General features: G+C 39.6%; 1 protein-coding gene across 18 annotated transcripts in view; it reads right to left on the reverse strand.

Moving 5' to 3' along the window:
- The window catches only part of SCMH1 (Scm polycomb group protein homolog 1), a 169,897-nt gene that overhangs the window by 73,479 nt on the left and 78,451 nt on the right, over window positions 1-17,967 (reverse strand). For 17 of the 18 annotated variants that reach the window (XR_006601730.1, XM_045064310.1, XM_045064309.1 and 14 more), the window contains 2 exons: window positions 8,442-8,530; window positions 3,947-4,190 (listed from right to left, as the gene is read on the reverse strand). Coding sequence is in view for 17 of the 18 variants with exons in the window: in XM_045064310.1 (XP_044920245.1) it covers window positions 3,947-4,190; window positions 8,442-8,530 (333 nt within the window). In the remaining variant the exon portion in view is untranslated. The remainder of the gene's footprint in view (window positions 1-3,946; window positions 4,191-8,441; window positions 8,531-17,967) is intronic. The other variant, XM_045064317.1, reaches the window with a different exon arrangement.

Here is a 17,967-nt window from a genome sequence, read left to right on the forward strand (position 1 = left end):
CAGTTGTGATGAGGCCCCATTTCAAAGCTCTCACTGTATACAACATGGCTTCTTTCCTATTTCATATCAGGATCCAGAAGCCAAAATCCAGGGTCCCAAATGAAGCTTTGAAGAAAGCCTGAAGAAGAATGGGGAGAGTACAGGGGAGACATGTGAAGGCAATATGGCTTGAAATGGCCCTGCCAGCTGGCGCTCCTGGAAGATCTCTATGACTTCGTCCCCTAGACTCAGATATCAAGAAAATTAAGTCACTTAATCCTCTGGACTTCACTTTTCTCATAAATAAAATTACCTGCGAATAATTATACCTAGTTCAGAGTTACCAGGAATATAAAATGAAATAAATGCACGTAAAAGAACATTAAGTAAAATCATTACTTTTCTTTTCCTACTCATTGTGAGCAAGAAAACTTCTCCTACCAAGAAGGCAGGAAGGGAGGAGGAGACGGTACGATTAGAAAGAGAACAGCCTTACCCAGAGAGAACATCTTGTTTTGAGAAATGAATTGAGTAACTGCATTTTTTCCACATTGGATCACTTGCTCCCTAGCCAGGACACTGAGGTGGCTGACGTTCTGCTGTTTCTGAGAGCTACACTACAGAACCTACTTAGGGTATGAGGAGTGGGGGGTGAGGGAGTCACTGGAGGAGCGCTGGCTGCTGGAATGGTGACTGAATGACCTGCTCTGGAAATGCCAACTGGAAGAAGGTCTCTCTCTACATTCTGAACCTGGTCCTTCTGGTCACCTTCTGTTACAAATCGAAGCTATCCATGGACATGAAAAAGGGCATGAAAAACAGTCAGCAAACACCTCTGGAAGAACCACAGAGCGAGTCATATTTCTTATCAGCAGGGTACACAGTAAGAAAGGAACACCCGCCCCACGACTCCTGGGCACGAAGACTCCCAGCTCTCCTGGCTCTTGAGAACGGCCTAATGGCTCTAAGAGATTTACCAATCCAAACAACACAATTCTCTAGGCAATAAAGTGAGAAAATCAGCCTACTCACGGAACACAGCAACACAGCCGGGAGCACCAAGGGTTACCTTGTTCGTCTCAAGTAAACAAAAATGACTCTGCTACCATCTCCGCAGCACATCTCTTCCTGCTGCCTCCCCAGAGATAACTGCCTCAAGGGGCTTACAGCGCACACAGCAATGGATTTCTCACAGCAACTGCCCAATACTTGATCCTTGAAGCAGAGAGGAGGAGCACTTTCCTGAGGCAGGAAGTGTGTCTCCCCGCTGCCCTGCCCCCATTTCAAGGGCTCTCCACCTCAGTGCCACCCACCTCACCCCAACACAACCCTTACCTCTTCCTTGTCAGTTACCCCGGCGCCACCCATTCTCCATAAGCAGCCCGCAGGATTTTTTTTTAAAGAACAGCTTTATCGATAGGTACTTCACATACCATAAGATTCGCCCTTTCAAAGAGCACAATTCAGTATTTTTAGTAGATACACAGAATGGCAAACATCATCCCTATCTAATTTTAGAGCATCTTTATCATCCCTGCGCTCATCAAAGGCATGTCCCATTTCCCCTCTCCCCCAAGCCACTGGCAACCACTACCTAACTTTTGTCTCTGTGTTTCTGCCTCTTCTGGACACCCCATACGGATGCAGTCATGCTGTGTGGTCTTTTGTGACTGGCTTGTTTTCTCTTAGAATAAGGTTTTTCAGGGTACATCTGTGGTGCAGCATATTTTGGGACTTCATTCTTTTTTAATGCCAAACTGTATTTCATATGGAGATACCACATTTTATTTGTCTGCTGGGCACATGGTGGACACATGGGCTACTTCGACTTTTTGGCTACTGTGAATAATGTTGCCATGAACATTCATGACACGGTTTTATGCGGAAAGGTTTTCTATTCTCTTGGGTGTATACCCATGAGCGGTATTGCTAGGTCACAGGTAACTCCACGTTTAACATTTTGAGTAACTTCCAAACTGTTTCCAAGGGGGTTGCACCATTTCACCAACTCACTAGCAATGTGAGCTCTAATTCCTCCATACTCTCACCAACACTTGTTACTGCCTTTTGATGATATACCCATGGGTGTGAATGGTATCTCCTTGTGGCTTTGATTTGCATTTCTCTAATGGCTAATGATGTAGAGTATCTTTTCAAGTGCTTATTGGCCTTTTATATGTGTCCTTTTTGGAGAAATGTCTATTCAAACTCTTTGCCCATTTTTTAACTGGGTCTTCTTTTTCATTGTTAAGTTGAATTCTGGATACGAGTGTCCAAGTGACTTTTTAAAAGTAAACCAGATCCTGTCACTCCCCTACAGAGTGCCCTCTAATGTCTCCCCACTATGTTTAGAATAAAGTCCAAATTCTCATTCTGGCTTTTGGGGTCCTAGCAGGTTTTGCCACTTTCCTCCTTGCACAGTGCATTCCAGTAGAAGCATGCTTCTCTCTGCCCCTGAAACACACGCTCATTCGTGTGTCAGTCCCAGGACATGTATGCCCCTCCCTGCTTGGAATTCTCTTTCTTGTCATTCAATTTGGATGTCACCTTTCAGACATATTTTTTCTGAAAAGAAATTGCATCTGAAGAATCTCCCCTCTCCACCAAGAAAAACAAGGAAACTTTTGGCCATGATAGATATGTTCACTATCTTGACTATGGCTATGGTTTCCTGTATGTACATTATGTGTCAAAAATTTTCAAATGGCATACTTTAAATATGTGCCATTTGTTTCACTTCAGTTACACTACGATAAAGCTGTTAAGCAAAAACTCCCTTCACGATCACTCCTCCACTGCCACTGCCTCATCATACTTTATTCCTAAGGAGAAACTGACAATCTGAAGCCACCTTGTTAATTTCTTGATTTTGGTGCTTATCAACCATCTCATCCCACTAGAACAGTAGTTCCAGGAAGACAGAAATGTTTTTCATCTTTGTAACTGCTGTATCCTCAATTTAGCTAACGATTAAGTGCTCAATAAATATCAGGCCCCCTGACTGAGTGAAATTGATGGAGGTTTAGGAGAGACTGACAGACAACAGGAAGGGCGGTTTTCTATTCCCTCAGATTCACTAGTACTTTTAGACTTCAGGGATGAGATGCAGCTATCTCAAACTCTATTCCTGGGTGATACCCAAGATCATTGTCATTAGAAATATAATTTATTGTTCAACTGCTCTGGTACTCTTCCAGTATTTTATATATACTCTTCCACCAGGAGTGGTTATTTTTATAATAATAGCACAATCATAAGAACATGGCATAATATAATATACATTATATAGTAATTGTAACAAATACAGTAATAGCATATAATAACTATAATAATAGCAGCAGTAATAGAAAAAAAACACTTGTTTAGCACTGGGTATTTAGCAGATACTAGGGAAGCATTTAACCCACATCATCTCATTTATTCCTCACAATAACTTTATGAAGCAGGTGTTCTCTTACAGACGAGGAATTTGGGGGTTCAGAAAAGTGAACTAACTGCCCAGAGCCACGTGGCTGGTAAAAGAGGCAGAGCTGGGACTCAAGCCTACGTCTGTCTTGATGCAGAGCTCACGCTCTTCCCACTGCACTACAGCGCATCTCCACTGCTCTGGTGACACAGTGCTAGTCCGGCTCACGTGCAAAGCCCCTGAGTCCTGAGACAGAGGTGCATCCCAACAGATACCCCTCAAACTCTGAAACAGGCCAGGAACCAAACTGACAGAGAGGAGAGGCTAGGTGCTGAGGATAAACCAGGATATTTGGAGTGAGGAAATTTTACTTTATCCCAACCTCCACATCTAGCTCCCTTTGACATTTAATTCTTGTTTCTGATTACTCTCAGGTAGACCTTGGTCTTCACCTCAGTCGCCTCCTAGGGAGGCTGAGTGAAGAGATGCCGACCATGGAGATAAGCAATGCCCCTTCCCGACTTGGGCCCTGAGTTCAAGAGCTCACAGATGAGCCTTTACCTTTTGTGCCAGGCGGCTGTAGGTTGTCTCCAGTCAAGGAGCACCAGCCCACAGGGAAGATGTCCCGGGAGTCGAAGCGGCACCAGTAGTCAAAGGCCCCTCGCCACCCGTCAAAAGTGACAAGCACCTCTGAGCCCCGCACCTCCCCAATAGTGGCTGGGCAAATGAAATGAGGGTTCTTCCTGTCCACAGCTTCTAGCTTCATTCCCATTTTGAAGAAGTTGTGGGAAGGTGATGGTGGTTCCTAGATGAGAAACAGAAATATGCAGACCTAGATGCAAAGACAGAGGCATCTGTGTGCCAAAAGACCGCTACCAAATTTGGATGATGAGAAAGTGACCGGCTGCTCTATAAGATTTAAATGGAAGATTTAGTCTTTGTTTTAAATGAATTTCAAAGGGTACCAAAGTATTATCACTTCTTAAGGTCTAACATTTTACCATTTTTGATTCAGACTTTTTTTTTAAGAAATAAAAAGTAACAGATAAAGGTAAATCCCTTTTGCGTCCATTCCATATTTTCGTATTTTACTATATATACACACATCCATTTGCATACTTTAACATTTTATATAAATGATATCATACTGTACATATTCTACAATTTTGTCATTAACATTCTGTTCTTGAAATATACCTATATTGATAACTCCAGCTCCAATCCATTTCAAGTGCTAATAGTATTCCATTATATGTGTATATCACTACTTACTCATTTCCCTTTGACAGACATTTATGATCGTTTCTAACTGTCCACTATTTCAAGAGTTTCAATGACCATTCTTGTATCTGTTCCTTTGCACACATGTGGGAGGGTTACTTTTGGAGGCGTGTGCAAGAGCAGAATTTCTGGGTTATAGGAGAGATGTATGCATCTTATGCTTTATTAAATACTGTCAAATTGCCCTCCTAAGTGGTTGTAGCATTGTGCACACTCTCTCCAACAGTGTGGATTTGTAATGCAGTTGCAAGGATAAAGTTCCTAGAAAGTGCTGTACACTCTGTTCTTTCCCTGGCCTTACACTTTGATCCTACACCAATAACACCATCCTATTAAATGGATATCTGGTAGAAAAAGTCCCCTAGTTTGTCATTTTTTGGTATGGCTTTGGGTGTTCTTTCTCCTTGATCTTTCACATGAATTTCATATGATCTTTCATATGAAAGCTGATTTCATAGAATCAGCTTTTCAAGTCCACAGAAAACCCCTATTTGGATTTTGACTGGAATCCCAATGAATTTATAGATTAATTTAGGAAGAAATAACCTTTGTATAAATGATATTTAGCTTTCTCATCCATGAACATGATAGTATTTTCCATTTATTAAGCATTCTTTAATGTAGATTCCTTCTCTAATATGAAATTTTAAATTTTCTCTATAAATATCTCATGCTTACTAACATTTTTCTAGGCATATTATAATTTCATGCTATGGTAAGTGCTATCTTTTAAAATTTTATTTTTAAGCCACTTGTTGCTATTAAATAAAAATGCAACTGATTTTTTTAAAACTGATCAGCTGATTTAATACTGAGTACCTTATGATGATTCATATGTCAATTTCCTTGAGTGCTTGATTTATCAGTTACTGAGAGACATGTACTAAAATATCTCATAGCAACTGTGGATTTTCCAATTTGTCCAAATTCTGTCAAATTTTGCTTTTATATCTGAGGCACTGTTTTTCAGTAGTGTGTACTCTTTTACTGGTAGATAGACGGCTCTTTAGAATGTCTTTCAGCAACAAAGTCTCCTTGCCTAAGATCAGTATGATTAGCGCTGGCTTCATTTGGATGAAGATTTGCCTAGTGTTGTCTTTGCTTTTCCTTACAATATTTTAGTGTCATATTTCAGTAGTGTCTCTTGTAAACAACATGTAGTCAAATTTAAAAACAATCTAATTGTATGTCTGAACTGATGAGTTTAAGCTCATTTTTGTGATAACTGGTGTATTTAAATTTATTACAATTATCATATTGCCGACTTTCTATGTAACTTGATTTTTCCAGGTTCCCTTTTCTCCTTTATAATCAATTGAATTTTCTTCCCTTTCCACTGCTCCATTGATTCAGATGTTAACCGTTTTCTTTATAATCTTCCAGTGGATTATTCCTGAAGATTATAACTGTACAGCTGACATAATTAAATCTAAACTCATCTTTATGTACAGTCCCAAGCAATATAAGGACCTTAGACTGTTTTACTACTCCCGAGTTAATAGGCGTTTGGTAATTTAGCTCTACGTTGTTATTATACTTAGTTTATATAGTTATAGGCACTGCTTGATTAGCTTTACCCCCATGTTAAACAATTTTTCCTCACCACTACTTCTTCCATTCTTACTTTCTGAATTCAGTTTTCTCCCTCATGAAATAAATTTTCAGCTGTTCTTTCAGTGTCTATAATTAGTAACTACTTGTATAAATTGTTTGGAAATGTCTTGATTTTACATTAATTCTGAAATAATAATATGGCTAGATATAAAATTGTAGGTGGACAACAGTTTTTTCTCGATACTTGGAAAGTAACTGTTCTATTGTCTTTTGGCTTGTACCGCTGCTGTCTGGAAATGTGCTGCCGGCCTACCTGTAATCCTTTGGAAGGTGTTCTGCGTGATTACTTGTTCAGATCTCTCCTTTGGACTTCAGTCATATTGTGATGTTTTAAGGTATATATTCGTCTTTAATATACACTCTGGAAAATTCTGTTAATATCTTCCTGAATACCATTATTCTCTGTTCTTTCTAATTAATCTTTCTGAAGTTCATGATCAGCACATATCAGGCCTTCTAATATTATTCTCCTGTCTCTTCTTTTTAATATTTTCCATCTCTTTATCTCTCTGCACTGTGTTCTGGGGACAGTCCTTATACATGTCTTTCAGTTAATTCTGTAAGTCCTAGTTTCTTATATACCTACCCTTTAATTTGTTCTTTCAATCATTAAGTTTCATTTCTGAATGTTCAGCTTGTTTTTTTCAAATATTTTTAGAAATAAGGTTTTGTATCCTCTCAATTTTTAAAGTCCTTCTTTTCATTCTTTAATAATTTTAAAATACTTCATTTATAATCTCTTTCTGGTGTTTCTATTATCTGAAAGCCCTTGGGGTATAGCCTTACTGTTTATTGGATCTACTGATGTCCCATCATGTTGAATTTGTTTTGAGAATTTTTAGGACTCTGGAATTCTGAAACAAGCCCTCATATTCAATGATGCTTCACTTTTGGGACGTCTATGACCTTGGATTGAAAGCAACCAAACCACCTGGACAGGCTTTGGGTTTGCCTCTGCTGGTACTCAGAAATATCTCCAGGCACTCTATCTGAACCATGGACCTGCAGGGGTCAAGACCACTTTATCGGAGGAAGTGACTCCATTTTCACCCCTCCCTAGAACCCATGCAGAGCCTTTCCTTATCAGTGTTAACAGCCTCTCCACAAAGGAGTAACCAGCTGATCTGGTCATCTACATTGCAGTCTCAGGCCCGTTTCCCTGCCTTGCACAGGCCCACAAGTGCTCATCTATCCTACTGTGGCTTAAAAGATAAGGTCCTTATAAAGTAAGACTGGCAATGCCCTTTAAGGCGTCTACAGATGCACCACATACACTTGTCACTGGTTCTCCTTCCTCATTCTGCCTCTGCAGAGTTTCTAACTTTCTGGTAGCTCGGCAAAGCCTGTAAAAGAATATTTGTTGGTCTCCCTCCCCCACCACCCCACCATTTTGATATATGCTGTAGTGAAAGGGCTTTTAAGTTGCCAAGTACACTATATTCTGGGAACCATATAGTGCTCTTTGGGTTTAGACTTAACTAGCAGGATAGGCAAAACTACTTCAGTCCCCTTTACCTCATTAAAGAATTCAGCTGAGCACAGACTGATAGCTTCCTGCCTTAAGAAGTAAGTAAGAATGGGTACAGGTTTTACATCCCTCATCCACCACTTACTAGCCATGTGATCTTGGGCAAGTTCTTGATTCAAAAGTATTTGTTTCCTTAACTATGAAATGGAAATTGGAATTCTTGCTTCAGAAAGTTAACTGTGGATATTAAATGAGATGGTGTATAGCAACTCCAAACACACTGTAGTCATTCAAAAAAGAGTTTTCTTTCTCTTTGTTTAGCATATGGACCTTAGAGAATTCCAAGATCTAAGATGACAATAGCTCCTTTAGATTTATAATATATTTTATGTGTTTTACTGTTAAACACATTTTAACTTAACAACCTGTGAGACAGAATCCCACTTACAGATAAGGACAAAAGGACACAGCTTATTTTTGGAAGAGTGGGGACCCCAAACCTAGGAATCCTGACTTAGAGTGAAATTTCCTCCAGGGACAGGTGCTGCTTCCTAAGGTACTAAAAAATTCTCCCTCTAAACTAGTTTCTGAGAAGGCACCCTCACTTCATAACATAGACACTAGGGGCTTAGTAAATGAAAGAACGAGAGCATCTGACCTTAGGCAAGTGGTGATATCTGAAGGACACCATACCTTGTGGAAAATCCTGATGGGAGCCATCTCTGCTCCATTTAGTGTCTTCAAAAGGAACATGGGCCAAGAGGAGGCATTCAGCCGAAATCCTGCAGCAAACATAATGGGCAACAGATAAAAAATGTGTTTCAAAAGGGAGTGGTGAGATCAAGCTTTCCCTTGGGAATCCAGCTACTCCTGCCACAACCTATATGCTGTGGCAGTTACAGAACCACAGGCTGTTAGGAAAGGACTTAAAGGTGAAATAGAATGCCTCATTAGACAGCCAAGGAAATGAGGCAAAGGAGAGGGCACAGAACTTGCCCAAGGTAATGTTGCAGAGTAAGAAGTGGAACAAAGTCCCCAACCACCTTTTCTGACTCTGTGAAAAGTATTAGAAAATACATATTATAATGTTTAAAAAGCTTTCCTTTAAAAGTCCAAAATAGATGTGTGACAGGATTAACCAATTCTTAGAAATGATCTAGACAGCAGAGTGTGAAAGGGGATAGGATAATCTCTTTAGAAGAAACCAAATAGGTCAACTGATACACCCAATATACACGTAAATCTTTTTGGTTTCTTTCCATATTAAACTAACTCATTATTTCTCTCTCTGTGTCTCACTTTCTCTTCCTTTCTCATACACACACACACACACACACAGTACAAAACACTTTCTGATACTCATTTTTCCTTAAACAATTAAGAATGAGACAATGATGAAGATGGAAGGGACAATCCTATCCCAAAATACACATTTTCCCAGAGAGTAAAAAGAAGCCTAGAGAGATTAATTGTCCATTGTCGGTCAGCAAGTAAAAGCAGAAAAAAATGTGCCACTTAATTAGTAAATTGTAAAAATAAGATTGTTATCGTAGTTAGGTCTTCCAAATAGATCTCTGAATGTTTCCCTTTATTTGGCTTCAACTCTCTAACCTGAGATACTCAAAACTAGTGCTTTTTGAGAAGTCTCCCCATCGACCTCAGCTTTCCCATTCCTCACAAAACAACAGACAGGCTGCATCAAAGCTGCAGAGCTGGAAATATCAACTGTTATTATTGAGAACTTTACTGTGTGTGTGACACGGTGCTGATCGCTTTCCATAGACCATCTACTACTCAAGACAACCCAGGGAGGTAGATATTATCTCCACTTTATAGAGGAGAAGAGAGGTATAAAGTAAACTTAAGATCTCGAAGTGAGCAAATGAGGACAGAACTGAAACCCAGGCAGTAGGACCCTTCAGCCCACACTGTGGGACTACATATCCTAGACTATCAATGCGCAAGCAAAATGAAAAAGGAAGAATCGACTTTGGGGATTAAGTATTAGTTAATAACTGTAGTTAAGGGGGAGGAAGTGAAAAGAGAGAAGAATGTGGAGATTAGAGAGTTACTGCCCCACATGATGTAAACGTTTTGTCTCAAAGCTGGCTGGGCTAAGCCAAGCTCCCCCAGGTCAGGCGAGGTCCTGAGGCCGCTCATTTGTATCAGCAGTGGTGACAGTAATGCGGATGTTCTCATCCCTTCATCCAGAACTGCTACTGTTTACTTTTTTGCTTGCCTAGTCTTTTTTCCTTCTGGAAAAATTCTGTGTGATTTGGTGGGAATGCCTATTGCATGACTGTACCACCCTGGCTATGGAACAGAAAACAATGCCAGGTGAAGGCATCAGACTCCCCCCACTGAGAATGTGTATGTATGTCCCAAGTTGGGTCAGCTGTGTTCTGACAGGATAGGCATGTTGGAGGTGTGTCTGTCTTTCTCTGAGATCATGGCTAGAAGGATGTCTGTAGGTTTGGCACTGCTACATGGAGAACATAACTGAGAATAAAGCCATGGTAGAGCAAGAGATGGGGAGCCATGAGAGTGTTTAAAACCCTGTGTCCAAATACACTCGGCTGCAGGCCTTAACTTCTTGGTCATACGGAGTCGGTAATTCTTGCTTCCTCCTTTCACCTGGTTTGAGTAGAGTTTTGTTACTCACAGTCAAAGGAGTCTTGACTACACTTTTCCTTTGATCAGAGTAAAATAAATAAATTTCTTCAGAAATTCGGGCCTGGTCTGTGTGTGAGGAAAACAACTCTCCTCAGGTCAGGCAAGGGCTGAGGCAAGTCAAACCTAGAGCAGATGTGCCGTGAATTTGTTCACCACACCTCTGGGCACGGCGAGGCAAGGCACAACTGTTCTAGGGAGATGCCTGCTATACCTTGATAAAAGAGAAGTAGGAGGAATGACTGCATGATTAGAACATTCAGATTCATGTCCTCAGTTCCCAAGGAGTGCCTTGCTATGTAATTACCAATTCCATTCTTTTAGAAATAGGTTACTCTGGAGCTCCTAGCTCACCTGGAACTTGAAGGAAAAAAAAAAGTCCTCTCTCAGCTCTGGGAACACTATAATAATATTGTAATAGCTAATTCGTATTGACTGCTTATTGTGCATAAAATTCTTCACATGCAATTTCCTTCTGGATATCTGAAATAATACCACGAGGTATGCACTGTTACTACCCTTAGTTTGCAGAAGATGAAATGGAAACTCAAAATAAGTATCTTGTCCAGGGTAGTAAGTGATGAAGACTGCCATATATGATGGCCCCACTCTAGACCTCAGGCTCTTAACTATTCTGTTTCGCCACCTCCTACCAAGCTCCTTCAAGAACAGCACAGAAGTAACACAGAAATGTTACCAACCCAAGGAATTACCGAGGTACCTTATTCCCCAACGCTTACGGTGATGTGGGACGCCCCCCTCCAAATTCAAAGGTATCCCAATTCAGTCTTGGGCAGTCACAGATAGCATTTTACCATTGAAAGGGCCCTCAGAGACCATATTGTACAAAGATTTTATGTTGCAGGTTGAACTGAAGTCTAAAACTGAAGTCCAGGGAGGCTACAAAACTTAACTGTGGTAACACAAATTGCTCTTGTAGAATCAGCCTGGAGCCCTAGGACCCTTCATCTGGGTTCTCTTCCATGAAAGTTCTCTTTCATACTATGCTGCCTTCCAAAGAGAACATATATTATGCACATATGAAATGCTAGGCTCTATGTACTGTGCATGCTAAGTGGGTTACCTCATTTAATCACTACAACTCTGTGAATTAGGTATGAGAAAAGGAGCACTGGTTCAGGAACCAGGCTACTTAGATTCAAATCTGGCTCTGCCATTTACCTGATGCGTAACCCAGGGCAAATTACAAAAACTCTCTCTGGTTTTGCTTTCTTTTAACAATAAAGTGGAATAGAAATGGTAACCACCTTAGTGGGTTGTTCTAAGGATTAAAATAGGTTAAGACAAGTGAAAGACTTAAAACTCAGCCTGGTATATGACTGGTGTTAGATAAATGCTGGCCATTACAGATGGAAAGACTGAGCTTAGGGAAATGAAGGACAATCTGAGGGGACTACACTAACTAGTCAATAGCAGAGGCAGGACTTCAGCCCATTTCCTCTGTCTCCAGAACCTTCATTATCAATCAGCACATTAATATCTTCAAATATTTCATCACTCAGCCCTACTGTAATGTTTTTACTGGTAAAAGGAGTTTGGGTCATGAATTTGTATAAGAGGGAAGAGAAGAAGAATAAAAATAGTAATTTGAGGATCTTCTTGAATTAAACAATGGCCTGGGGTGCTTATGAGGAAAAGAACAGGTGGGTTCAGAAATCCCAACCTCTGAAAGCGGGAGCACCTTAGCGCTCGGCCACTTGTCCTCTTCTTCTTGGTCTCCAGTCCCTTCCTGGAAAATAGGACTGCCAATTTATATCCCCAGCTCAAACCTCTGCCCTGAGTTTCATGGCCATATTTCCAACTTGTTCTGTAAGTCTACTTGGATGCTAAGAGGTCTCAAAATGACTAAGTTTCCAAGCACAGCTCTGGATTTGCTGCCCGCCTCCAACTTGTCCAGTCATCTCAGCTCACTGGTACCATTTATTTAAACCCAGCTGGCTTAGGCCAAAAGGCCTAAAAGTCACCTCTGATGCCTTCCTTCTAGCACCCCTCAAATACATTTAGTCAGCAAGGCTTGACAGCATGTGCATCTTCAAACCATTTCTTGCCATTCAAGATTTCTCACCCACCAGTGACTGCCCCAATCTAAGGCCCAGTTACACTCTGCCGAGAATGCTCCATCAGCTTTCTACCTAGACTCCCTGCCTCTACTTTTGCCTCCCTACTGCTCCACATAACAGCCAGAATGGTATGTTTGTGTGTGTGTTTTTAAATATAAATCAGACCACATTACTGTTATGCTTACATCCCATAACACAAAATAAATTTATGGTCTTCAGGTATATTAACAAGGCTTACATGGTCTGGAATTTGCTTACTTCTCCTAACTCACCTCCTGTCACTCCTCTGCCCCCTTTCACTGATCTTTCTATTTCTCAGACACACCAAGCTGTATCCTGCCTCAAACACCCTTCCCTTTCTCAAATCTTTGTTAATTCTTTGCTGAACTATCATCTCCTCAGAGAGGCATTCCTAGGCCATCTTACTTAAAACAGCTTCCTAAATCCTGCTCCTTTTGGCCCTTAACCCTTATCATTGTCTGGATTTTCTTTCTTTTTTTCCTTGTAATGTGTATGTCTTTTCCAACTATGATATAAACTCCATGAGTTTTTACTGGAGTAAACAGGTACCAAGAATCGATGGACACTTTCTCATGTTATCCCATTAAATACTCACAAAAACCAGGTATGGCAGAGTTTAGGAACGATCTGGCAGGTGAGGCAATTGAAATTCAAGGTTAAAAGTCAAGGAAGAGGAACTCACCAGTGCCCACATAACTAAGCTTTTAAGTAGCTGAGCTAATAAGACAAAGCCAGGTCTCTCTAATTCTAAACACAGGCATGCTGCAAGTGTTCTGTGCTTACCTAGGATTTCTTTTAAAAAAATATTTATAAAGAACCGATTATAAGGAGCTTCCTGATATTCCCAAGTCCCACTAGTGGGACTACTGAATAAGTTAGGATCCAGCTGTTTAAACTAACCTTGACCTGAGGAAGCTTTGGACTTAGATGCAGATCAGCAGGCCTAGGATTTAACCAAAGTTCATGCCCTCTGGTGGCGAGTAACAGAACCGCATGCATATCAGGAACCACCTGGTAGTGGGTTCCCCTCCCTACCCAGCCATGGTCCCATCCAATAATTCCAAGCTTTGTGAAGTTATTAGACTCTATGGCTGTCAAGACGATTCCCAACTCCCTTTCTTCTCCAAGAGGAGCTTTACATACATGTACATCTACAAATTCAAGTACAGAAAGATGCCACTAACTCAATGTACAACCCTGGACAACTTACTTCCTTTTCCCTGTTTCTGTATTTGTCAGATGATGACACAGAATTAAAGCCATGCTTCCAAACTGAGTTGAGTGGATGAGCTCAATTTTACCCCATGCATGAAAGAAAGGAGAAGTGAAACTGGCAGAGAAATGTCAACCACACTGTCTTCCCTGAGGAAGAAGTGAATATCCGGCCTGACTATTTGGGAAGACTGGATTCCTTTTAGTTCTGATAGGACTCTATCCCCACATCGCTGTTCCATTCCCATATACACTTACCAACACAAGTTACCTCAGATTGATTTAATTGAGGGTGGAAGTCGCGACTTACCTTGAGATAGGTATATGTATACCTGGGTCTGGCAGAGTCCTTGCTGTAGAGAAGAGGGAGTTTAGTGAATATTTTAAAGACACCATGGTTAAAGTGACTTCCAAATTTTGGGGTTGACCACCCCCAGAGGTTTTTATGGAGTTCAGATTCTGTGATCACAAAATGAGATGTGTATCTTTTTAAAACCTCCTTTCTATTGACAGGCCTGGGAAGCTATAGCAAGTGGAAAGACTGATCAGTGACAGGAATATACAAAGGATTCCTTTCAAGTCAAGATACCCACATATACTCCAGGCCATGTGACTAAGTTTGCTGACTAGGCACTTTGTACTAGGATCCTGACATACTCAACTAGGGGCCTCACCAGAAGCCAGCTTCTGTTTTAGATTCCCAAAAGTAGACACTGGAATCCCCTGAGGGAGCAGTAAAGACTACACTGGTCTCACCCATAATCAGAAATTCTGATTTAACTGATCTGAGGTAAGGCCTAGGCACTGAAATTCTTAAGAACTCTCTGGGTGATTCTAATTGGCAGCCAAGTTTGAGAACTAGTGATTCAAACAGTCCTGTTTATAAGAAATAATCACAGTCCTGAGTAGTAGAATAGGTCAGTGAAACAAGGGAGTGTGAGGAAAAGGTTGGTAGCATTGAGTTAATAGTGTCACCTGAGGATCATTCTACCTTTCCACCTTTTTCCCTGGAGGACTCTGCAAGGGAGTATGAATGTTTCCTTTGTGAACAGAACACACACACATACACACACAAATCATACAAGATTTTACAGAAGAATGCTCTTCTAGAGCAATGTTTCCCAAATAAAGACCAATTTCGTTAGAGTCTCGGGAGAGTCATTTTACCATGCAGAATCCCAAGCCTCATTACCTAGAGATTCTGATTCAGCAACTCTGGGGAGAAGTCCAGAGGAGGCCTGGGGAACATGAACACACATACACATATATATGTATAATTATATACATAATTTATTTAAACTTTTTATTTTGAAAAATCTTAAACCTAAAGTAGCAAAACAATACACGAACAACCATGTACCCTTTACCTAGATTTAACAACTAGCAACATTTCACTATTTTGCTTTCCATCTATCTACACACACTTTTCCCTCTGAACTACAAGAAAGTCAGAGACACAGTGACACTTCACCCCTAAATACATCAGTACACTTGTCCTTAGAACAAGGACACTCTCCTTTAAAACTGCAATACTGTCATACCCAAGAAATTTAATTAAAAATATTAATTGTCCCCAGAATGTCCTTTATAGCTGTTTTAATTTTTAAATACAAGAACTGATCAAGAATTACATATTGCATTTGGTTGTCATGTTCCTTTAGTCTCCTTTAGTCTAGAAAGTCCTATTGCCTTTGTTTTCCAAGAAACATGTTTTTGAAAAGTGTGGGCTAGCTGTTTAATAGAATACCCCAAAATTTGGATTTCTGATTGTTTCCTTATGATTACACTCATACTAACCAGTTTTGATAAAAATACAAGTGATGTTGAATACTTCTCACTTCATTACTTTAAGAAGCACATAATGTCCGTTTATCTAATCACTGATACTAAATTTGATCACTTGTAAAGGAGTGACTGACAGATTTCTTCATTATAATTTCCCTTTGTAATTAATAGGTAATCAGTGTGGAAAAACACTGAGATTATGTGAATATCCTATTCTCTGATAACCTTTTTTTTTTAACCCAATCGTTCTAGCATTCATTGATTATCCCTGACTGCATCAATTAAAATGGTGGTTGCAAAATGGTAATTTTCTATCATTCTTTCTATATTTATTAGCTGCCATTCTGTAATTAGACCTTTTCCTGCAAATGTAAAATTTTTTTGTTTTTGTACACTAGGGACCCATGGAAGCCAATACCATTGTTCTTTTGTTTTCATTATTCTTTCTGATCATATTGCTCCAATTTTGGTGAGTCAGAGCCCCTTCTAGCTGGCTCCTGTGTCTTTCTGATAGGTCCCCATCATTCTTTGAGAATTCTTTTCTTTCTGGAATAACAGAAGGTTCCAAATTCGCCTTACATTTTCTCTTCTGCTCAGCCTTGAAATCAGCCATTTCTCCACAGAGCCATGATTCCTTCCTGTGAAGAGTGGGATTTAGGAACCACATTGCTACTGAGGTGTCTTTCCTTCTAAACCTTTTCAATGAACAGAGCTTATGGAATTATAGTACAAGTATATATAAAATTATATAATTTTTTTTGAATTAACAGTTCATATAGATACCTGCAACTCAAAATCTGTACTACAGGGTTCTTCATCTTCCCCTGTCCCATGTTTGTATCTTATTTACTCAATGGCTCTATCTTCAATGCATGTAGAATAGCTTCAGATGATTAAGGTAAAACCACTAAGATTAAGAAAACATCAGAATTTATTTGAAGTTCCAATTTTTTTTCTTTGAAATATGTCCCATTAAGGGTATACTGTGAAGGTTCTGTGTGGAAGTTATTTGAATTAACTTTTTCAAGGTTGTTATGATATCCATTTGATACACAGTTCAGTTTGTTTCTGTTTGTAATCAATTTTAGGTTACGATTTGTTTTTTTCTGGTTTCATTTTATTTTTTTGAGTAAAATAGTTACATAACACAAAAGTTCAGAGAATATAAGAGTATTCTCAGAGAAGTCTCACTCCCATTGCTATAATTTCTACACTATTCTCAGATACTCCCAGTAGGTGACCTTTTCATTTTTTCTGGTTTAACACTCCCATGTTTCTTCTTATAAAAGTATACAAAATATGGAATTTTGTGCATAAAAGGTGCACATGTGTGTATACATATTCCCCCTTCTCTTTCTCAAAAGGGGCATTAAGCATATTCACACTGCTGTGCAACCATCACCACCATGCATCTCCAGAACTTCACCTTCCCCAAGGGATCTCTGCAGCCATTAAAGAATAATTTGCCATTCTTTCCTCCCCACCAGCTCCAAGCAACCACCATTCTATTTTCTGTCTCTGAATTTACCTAAATTAAATATCTCATCTCAGTGGGATCATACAGTGTTTGTCCTTTTGTGACCAGCTTATTTCACTTACCACAACATCTATATTGTAGCATGGGTCAGAATCTCTTTCCTTTTTAAAGTTCAGTAACAATCCACTGTATGAATATGCCACATTTTGTTTAGCCTTTCTTCCACTGACATACATTTGGGTTTTTTCAACCCTTTGGCTACTGTGAATAATGCTTCTAAACATAGGTATACAAATATCTGCTTGAGTCCCTGCTTTTAATTGTTTTGTCTGTATACCCAGAAAGTGGAAGTGCTAAATCATATGGTAATTCTATTTTTCATTTTTTGAAGAAACACCATATTGTTTTCCCTAGTGGCTGCACCATTTTATATCTTCATCAATAGTGCACAAAGATTCCAATTTCTCCACATCATCACCAACACTTTTTTCTATTTGATAATAGCCATCTTAATGGGTGTGAAATATTATTTCAGTGTGGTTTTGATTTATATTTTCCTAATGATTAGTGATGCTGGGCATCTTTTCATGTGCTTACTGGCCATTTAGAAAAATGTCTATTCAAGTCCTTTGCTCATTTTATAATCAGGTTGTTTGTTTTTTTATTGTTGTTGAGTTGAAGGAATTTTTAAAAATATTCTGGATATTAACCTCTTATCACATACAGGATTTGCAAATATTTTCTGCCATCCTGTGAGTTCCCTTTTCATTCTGCTGATATTGTCCATTGGTGAACAAAAGTTTTTAATGTGATTTTCTTTCTTTTTATAGCCTGTGCTTTTGGTGTCATTTCCAAGAAATCATTGCCAATTCCAATGTCATGAAGCTTTCCCCCTATATTTTCTCCTTGGAGTTTTATAGTTATAGCTTCTACATTTAGGACTATCATCCGGTTGGAGTTAATTTTTGTACGT

This window comes from Mustela putorius, unplaced genomic scaffold, assembly GCF_011764305.1.
Source record: "Mustela putorius furo isolate JIRA1106 unplaced genomic scaffold, ASM1176430v1.1 tig00003853_pilon_pilon_pilon, whole genome shotgun sequence".
Classification (NCBI taxonomy): domain Eukaryota; kingdom Metazoa; phylum Chordata; class Mammalia; order Carnivora; family Mustelidae; genus Mustela; species Mustela putorius.